Source organism: Vicia villosa, linkage group LG6, assembly GCF_029867415.1.
Source record: "Vicia villosa cultivar HV-30 ecotype Madison, WI linkage group LG6, Vvil1.0, whole genome shotgun sequence".
NCBI lineage: Eukaryota > Viridiplantae > Streptophyta > Magnoliopsida > Fabales > Fabaceae > Vicia > Vicia villosa.
Window position 1 is genome coordinate 120,537,848 of NC_081185.1, and position 8,285 is coordinate 120,546,132.

Genomic DNA, 8,285 nt, shown 5'->3' on the forward strand with positions numbered 1-8,285 from the left:
TAAAGAAGTTTTACACTAATCACAACCGTTGATAAGTTAGTGATGTTTGACTTTTTTTAATTTTTTTTAAAGTAATTCAATTGAATGGTCATGATGCAGTAATGATATAAATTTTTTTACATTGAGCATGATAATTAAACTCTTTATTTATATAAAAAACCAGATATCTTTATAAAAAAATTATAAATATTTTTTGTAGGTGAATGCATATCAAAATGAAAAAATTCCTTCTCAATTCGGGGTGGAGGTAGGTGGTCAAATCTTATCTCTTATTAAGTTTGGAGACAAAGTCAGATCTAGGGATGGTAAAACGGACCCGATTTATTTATTTGTCCGCATTTTTTTTTAATCAGATTAAAATTTCAGACTTGCAAACTCTAATATATCTGGTTCACTCCACTATTTTTTTTAGGACATATTAAATAAATAACCAGTTCACAGAGTGTATTTAGATAAATATTTTTTGTGTTGACCAATACATAGGTGATCGAAGGTTGTGTCCTTTTTGTCTCTTTCATCTTATCCTACTCATCTCTCTGTCACTCTCTCACAATCTGCACGCGCCACAACACAAAAACCGGAAGAACAAGAACAAAGTGTGAAAAATCTGTACTATTATTAGTGGGAGCATTTTTTCCTGTACTCTTTCAAGTGGGTGATTGTTTCCATTTGCTTTGTTTGTGGTTATGGCTTTCTTGTGGGGTCACTCGTCGTTTTGCACCATCACAGGTTGCTTTCTGCTTCTGTGCTGTCGTGTGTAGCACAGGAGTTTTTACCAGTGTTTGTTTTGGATTACATTATTGTACGTTTTTTTCCTTAAAGAAAGAGTTTTTGGGATTCTTTTGTGTCTCAATGAGTGCTTTTTCTGGAAGAGAAATATGGTTTTTTAGAATTGCAGGGTATTCAGGAAGTTGAAGGGTTTTAAAAAAATTGTTTTTTTAGTAATGGGGTGGAAGGTTTTTTGCTGTAAAACAATGTTGAGAGAAGTTCATTGTTGAGGAAGTTGTTTTTGTCTTTTTGGGTTTGGTGGAAAGTGTTGCGAAAATGAGTGAATCTTCAGTGAAGAATTTGGCTATTACAGATAAGGTTCAAAAACCTGGTGGTTGTGTTGGCATTTTCTTTCAACTTATTGATTGGAAGAAGAGACTTGTTAAGAAAAAGCTCTTCTCTAAGAAGCTTCTCACTCCTGGTTAGTTACTTTCTAGTCATCTGATTTAGCATGGAAAATGATGTTTTTGTTGAAACTGATGTTTTTGTTTTGATCTTTGTTGTTGCTGTGTATGTATCAGCTCGTGCGAAAAAGTTTAGAGGAGATGAAAAAATGCCGAATTCCAAGCTTCACTTGGTAAGCTTATGCTTTGAAGAGATTAATCATTTTGGTGTTATGAATTTCTGATTTGGTGTTTATTGATGTTTAGAGGTTAATCATTTTGTTGGCTTTTGTTGTTGTGTTTCAATTGTAGATTGCTAATGAGAATAGTGGAGGTTTCCCGAAAGGGGGGAGTCACGGTGTAGATGTAGAGCAAAAGAGTGAAATGCGGGTTCCGAGTTTGGTGGCGAGGTTGATGGGTCTAGATTCTATTCCGGCTGCTCAGCGAGAGAAGTCGAAGAAAGCTTTGTGTCCTGATTATAGTTGTGGCGATGAGAAGGAGTGTTTGAGTGATCGTTGTGAGTTGGATAGGCAAGGTAAGGATTCGGAAATGAGAGTTGTGAAGCATGATTCGAGACCTCAGAAGCTTCAGAAAACGGGATTGTGCGAGAGAAATGCAGTGACTAGGTTTGGAGCGGAGGCTCTTCATATTAAGAGTGTTTTGTCGCGAGCGAAAAAGTATAACCAAAATCATAATCATCATCATCATCCGAAACTTGCTTCTCCTTTGAAAAGTCCTAGGGTTAGTTCTGGAAAAAGTGCTTCTCGAGGCTCTAGATTGATAGGAGCGGCTGCTAAGATTTTGGAACCTGGACTGCATGCGAGTAGAGGTAAAGGTTCTCTTACGAATCACGCGTCTACATGTCCTCTTAAGGCCGGCATTGGAGCGGATGGTGTTGGAAATAAGTCACCGGTTATGCAAAGTCAATCTTGTTATGCTTCCTGCACAGCCAAACCTTTATCAGGGCAGTCTTCTTGCAAAAATTGTGGCAATTTGCTTGATGTAATTGATTGCACGGTGGAGGTTAGGGGACCACCAGATGTTTCTCCGCCGATTGTTTCTGACGTGGAAATCAATGCTGCCTCTATGGTATCGTCGATTAAGAAGGGAAAGTCTTTTGCTCCCTCTCAAGGACAAGGAAGAGATATCGTTCTTCCGAGAAGTCAGGGAAAGTTCTCATCGTCTGTTTCTGATGAAGAGGGGAAGAATTATGCGCAACGCTCATGGAATGAACCGACTACCATAAGAATTCCAATGCCCCGCGAAGGTCCGGCTAAATGTAGTTCATCATGTCAACCATTAAGGGCTCGAGAGGATGATGCATCTTCTTTCGCCTATAAACACAAAACACAAGAATCAAAATTAAGTAGTGAAGGGTCTTCATCTGGATCAACAACGAGTAGTACGCAAGTAAAAAGAGTATCATCGCACGCGAGCACTGCAAGTGGGACTAAAGACTTTGTTGCTTTGAATAGAAGTGTAAGTGGTCGAACAAGGATGAGATCGCCTACTAAAGTTGATAGTTCCAAATTTAACTTAGAGAAAAAACCTTGTTATAGACAACAGCACGAGTCCCCGTCTCGTGTAAGGACATTGGAGAGGAAAAGAACCCCGAATGTCACACAACTCGAAGGCACGACTCCTGCTAATTCAGTTGGTTTGAAACAGAGAAATCTTCGCCATGATGCAAATGGTGGAAAAAGGAGGGACTTTGGCTCTTCCTCATTGAACAGTCCCAATGTAAAAAATAGAGGTGGTCAACGAGAACCGGTTAAGGTGAGCCCCAATAGGAACAATGATGCAGTTTCATTCACATTTAGTTCCCATTTGAAGCAAAAGACGGGAATGCCTGTGGAGATGGAAGAGACAAACAACAACAATGAGAGGAATAAATACTTCCAAAGACCTCAATCCTTGAAAGTTGATGAGTTAAGTTGTTTTCTAGAACAAAAGTTAAGGGAACTAACTTCTCGAAAAAATGAGTTGGCTACAAATGCTCTACCTCAAAAATCAAGTGCGGTGATTCTTCAGGAGCTGATATCTGCTCTAAGTTCAGAACATTTGATCGGTCATGACGGTCATATGCATAGTGAAGATGTTGGATTCCTTGTAAGTCTTCTTCATCAATACTGTTTTCTTATAATATTCTGTCTGTTTTGCTTTTGTTAAATTATCAGTTATCAAATGCTTGTTTTCGTTGAAAACTTGCAGTATGCAGTGCTCGAGTCTGTTTATATTTGCAACCAAGTATTGTGTAACATCTTGTTATCCCCTAACTTATTTGTTAATTGCTTAGACTTCATCTTGTTCTACCTAGAATTCAAACCTGAGTTCTCCCGAATGATTCGTTCTTAATTATAGTTCATTAACCACTTGAGCCTAGCCACACTTGGTAAATTCTGTGCACTCTAGTTGATTTGAAACCTCATGTCTATTGCTCAGATAAATAATATATGCTACACATGACATACCTATTTAATGGGTGTCAAATATTGGACTATGGTGAACTCAAATAAATAGTGGTCTAAACCCTCGTGTACATATGTTGGGTTTCAAGGGTGAAAGTTGTGCTAAAGTCTCACATCGACTAGGAATGGAGGAAATGTTGGGTTTATAAGAGAGGTGACCCATACCCCCATTGCCTTAAGGTTTTGGGTGGATATGTGGTGTCAAGGTCTCTTGAAACTATGAACGTGGGGGAGTCCGGGGAAGGCGTGAGCAACGTAAGACCCAATGCTCTAAAGACCACAATTTGGAGGGAAAGACTTTGGAGAGTCAACTTATAATTTGATGTGTATTTGATATTTAAAAAAAATTAGAAGAAACACGATACATTAGGGTATAATATCACATTGAAATTACAATTAAAATAAAAAAATTTGACATCCGCCCTAGAATGTGAATGTCAAATTGAATATTATTATTATTCCAAATTTTGCAAGTTGGTTTTCATATTTTCCAAAATTTACATATTGACCCTTATATTTGTTCTAAAATTGCAAATTGGTCCTTAATAATTTTCAAATTGATATTTTAACTTTTTTAAAATTGTAACAATTTTAAACAATTTTATACCATCAACTTTTTTAATACTCTCTCATTGAATCTAGTGAGTTCTATAGATAGTAATTATTATTGCATTGAAAAATGAAATAACCATTTATTTTATTTTGAGACAATTGTTTTTGAGTCATTATTCATTCTGGATAGTGAGACAGATTATGTACATCAAGATAGTAAATTCTTAATGTAGTACAGTGTACAATAAGAGGAATTTTATCCTGTAACTCTATGATAGTACATTGAATCTATTCTTCTTCTATTAAATGGATTTGTGCTGCTTGGAAAAAATGAGATAATTATAAGTAATTAAGAGATTTTATTTCCAGCACTTCAAATGTATAGGAAGAGTCCTATTATTATTTATACTACCTGATGTTATCTTTGGTTTCTTTTCTTATCAGTGTGAAACCAAACAAGAAAGATTGTTAGGAGCCTCTTGCAATGATAATCATCTCAGTCCCGGATCTGTTTTAGAAGCTTCATTTTCTTCTAGTAGTCTCGACGAAAGCTCAGGTAAATTCTAACTTGATAAGCTGCATTCAATTTAAAAATGATTCACACAATTTCAATTTATTTATTCTCTTTCTGATCTTTGATTGAATTACAGGACGAGGTTTTCACCCTGATTCCGTGAGTTTCTCGTATAGCCAGCCGGAACAAATGGAACATGACGACGAACTTTTAGATTCTGCAGTGTCTTTTAATAAAGGAAGTATAAGCAAGATACTAATTGATATTGTCTACCAAATTTCTATGGCATTGCAATGGTTATATTCTTTCGGGACACATTTCACAAGAAGCAAGCTCAACAATATGAAGAGTGTTCTAATGAATGCTGAATTAGTGCTTCGAATTGCAAATGAAAATAGCGAGGAAGAAATGCCGCAACCACAGCTTCTAATTTCTCGGTTTCTTCATAATGAATTGGATGCTATGTTGACTGATTTTAACGGTTTTGTTGGCTGTGAGGATTCCAATTCCAATTCCAAACCAAGAAAGATGCTCAATGGATTTATCTTGGACTGCGTTATAGAATATCTAGAATCTAATTGTTACCAATATTTTCACTCTGGATTCAACTCATGGACGCAGCTGCCGTTATGCATGAAAGACGTGACATTGACTCAAGAGGTCACGAGAGAGGCAAATAAGTGGGCGTGTATGGTTGGGATGGTACCTGATGAAATAATCGAATGGGAGATGAGTCATTCCCTCGGGAAATGGGATGACTTTGATATCGAAGCATTTGAGGCCGGTGTTGATATAGATGGAGTTATACTTCATAGTTTGGTTGATGAAGTTGTTGAAGAGTTTGTAGGTTGCAAGCATAGTTCTTACTCCTTTTGAAATTCCACTGAGTTGGTCATGCAATGCAGCATAGCATCTCTATATTCATGTTCTGTTTTTTTGTACAAATGGGATTATGGTAGTATCTCTAATGGAGGGTTCTTTAGGCCTATATGAATTTTGGACAAAGAATGTCCTGTGACAATGCTGTTGTTTTAATAATGTTATTATTATTTTGTGTTTCGATTTGAGGAAATTAGTATGTTTTTGGTTTTAGCATTTTCTTAGAAACAATAGAACTTAAACAATGATAAGCATAGACCATATATTTCGCTGATGTTATTAAATTTTGATTTTGATAAATCTTAGCATATCTTTGGTGATCAAAGAAGCTACACTTACAAAGCTTCTCTAAGTGAAGTTAGAAAGGACCTTGGCAGCAGTGGTTCAGTGGGTTACTAAAAACACATTCTTAGGCTTTCAAGTTTGATTAACTTTCATGAAATCAAACCAAGTGATTGATAAACTTAAATTATAGTGTCTCATTGATTGTGCATTGAAAAAGACAAAAAAAATTTAAGTCGTGTTTCATTGATTGCGCATTGAAAAGCAAAAAAAAGTTCATTTCAATTTCAACTATGTTTCATTTTCCAGCTTTTTTCCATAATAAAATAGCATTGGGATGTGATTTTAAGAATGCAAAAATATAATAGGAGTATGAGTTCATCAACTCGAGTTCATCTCAGGTTGGACCAACATTTATTTCTTTAAATGAATTTATTGAGTATGAGTTATAAAATCAGGAGACTATTGTTGAGAATAATTGATATTGTGGAGATTATTATATATATTTTTGAGTATGACTCATATTAAAAAGATTATTATGAATAGATAACAGGAAGGTGTGAGAACTTCATGTTTATTATTATAAATTGAGTCTTATTATATAATGCTTTAACTCTAAAATTCAAATTCATTAAACAAAAAAATAAAGAGAATTATAAATGCTCTATAGTATTGATCAAACTGCATTAACAAAGTTTAATTGTGTTTATTATCTTTTACTTTCACTTATCTTATTTAATCATCTATTGAGATGTTAGTTCCAAAAGAATTTCAGATAAATAGTCTTTCTTTTCGCTTTAAAAATGGAGTGTACACTAAAAAAAATTGGCAAAATGTTTTTTAAGGTAAAATTGCCTGGATTTCTTAAGCTCTATGTAGGTCTTATCATATTCAATCAATGAGACTTGAGATTGTCTCAACATAGTTAATGTAAAAGTTCAGTTTTTCCTTCCAATAATAATGAAGTAAAAGATATACTTAAATTAATAGGGTCTTTACCAATTAATAAAGAAACAAACAAATTTACTTATTTCATTAAAAATACAACAAACAATATCCTTCCCAATAACAGAAAAATATGAAAACTATTCTTCTGTAATAATATTCCAATAATCAACACTCAAATCACACAAGCTTAGAACCTTTTAATACTACTACTACAAATCCACCCTCCAAAAAAAAAATTTCAGAAAAATGAAAATTGAAAATTGAAAATATGAGAAAAAAGTGAATAAGAACTAAAAATTGAGAATTCAAAGATCTCTTCACCTTAAAACAGTTTTCTTCCCTACAACCCTACAATTCCTACTCTCACCATTGATAGCATTTGCAGTAGCCGAAGAAAAACTCCTCAGTTCATCAAAATTCGCATAGCTTTTCCTCGCCGTAAGAATCCCACCACCACCACCATAACCCTTTCTCTTCTCTCCATTCCCATTTACCGATCTACTACCGCCTCTCGAACTCGACATAACACCGCAACCTTTGTTCTTGTTCTTCAACGGAGGCGTCAATGTAGTAGGTTGCATATTGTTACTGACTGGTTTGCGATTCTCTTTCCTCAACAATGAAGAGAAATCCGGTACAGATTGAGCTACAAGAGAAGAAGACCCTTTTCTTACAGAAGACACACCAGTCTGATACTTGGCTTGTTTTGTTGATATGGTTGGAATTTTTGATTCAAAAACATTCTCTTTTTCTTGCTGTTCTTCTTGATAATCTTGTTGTTGGTATTGTTGGTAGTTGAATCGAAGCTTTTTCTCTCTCAGTTTAGCGTATTCATCGTATCTGGGTCCTCTCTCCAAATCCATGTTGTTATGATGTTTTGTTCAGTGTTGTGGAGATGAGAACAGAGAAGAGAATAGGGTTTGGAAGATGAGACAGAAAATATAGCCGTTGGAATGTTTTGTTATAGTTGTTGGTTTATGTTTCTGTTTTTACCACTTTTTTGTAATAAAATAAAACAAAATAGTGTTACGGTATTTGATTTTGTAACGGTCATAATAAATGAGACAGAAGATGCTTTTAATTGTGAAATGAAAGGTATATATTTTTTACTGATAGCTTCTCTATTTTATATTGCACGTGGAATTTTATATTCCTTGTACTTGATTATCTAATTTTGTGTCATAAACAAATGTATTATAATTTTTTCTTCCATGTTTTAATTATATAAAATATTTATATCACGGTCAATGTCAACATGCAAATTAAATAAAATATTTTGTTAATGTAATTTATGTATAAATCTGACGCAGTCGGAAGCCGCCCAAAGGAATAGCAAGCGCTAAAAACAGGGTTGCAAGCGCAAACCCTATAGATAAGCTCTGGAGTCCACCAGGAATAAAGAAAACTTTGGATTCTATTATAATAAAAGAGATAATCCTTATGGCCATGCCAAAGGTCTTTAAATACAAAAAACAAATAAACCCTATTGGG

At 34.8% G+C, this 8,285-nt stretch overlaps 2 protein-coding genes across 2 annotated transcripts; one reads left to right on the top strand and one right to left on the bottom strand.

Annotated features, from left to right (window-relative positions):
* The first annotated feature begins 481 nt into the window (after positions 1-481).
* On the top strand, positions 482-5,777 carry LOC131609778 (uncharacterized). The gene is made up of 5 exons (XM_058881574.1): positions 482-1,189; positions 1,290-1,345; positions 1,464-3,260; positions 4,616-4,727; positions 4,822-5,777. The coding sequence occupies exons 1-5, from the start codon at positions 1,045-1,047 to the stop codon at positions 5,559-5,561; spliced, it is 2,850 nt and encodes a 949-aa protein (XP_058737557.1). The 5' UTR covers positions 482-1,044; the 3' UTR covers positions 5,562-5,777.
* Positions 5,778-6,881: 1,104 nt separating this feature from the next.
* LOC131612220 (uncharacterized) lies at positions 6,882-7,755 on the bottom strand. The gene has a single exon (XM_058884024.1). The coding sequence runs from the start codon at positions 7,655-7,657 to the stop codon at positions 7,112-7,114; it is 546 nt and encodes a 181-aa protein (XP_058740007.1). The 5' UTR covers positions 7,658-7,755; the 3' UTR covers positions 6,882-7,111.
* Between the last annotated feature and the right edge of the window lie 530 nt (positions 7,756-8,285).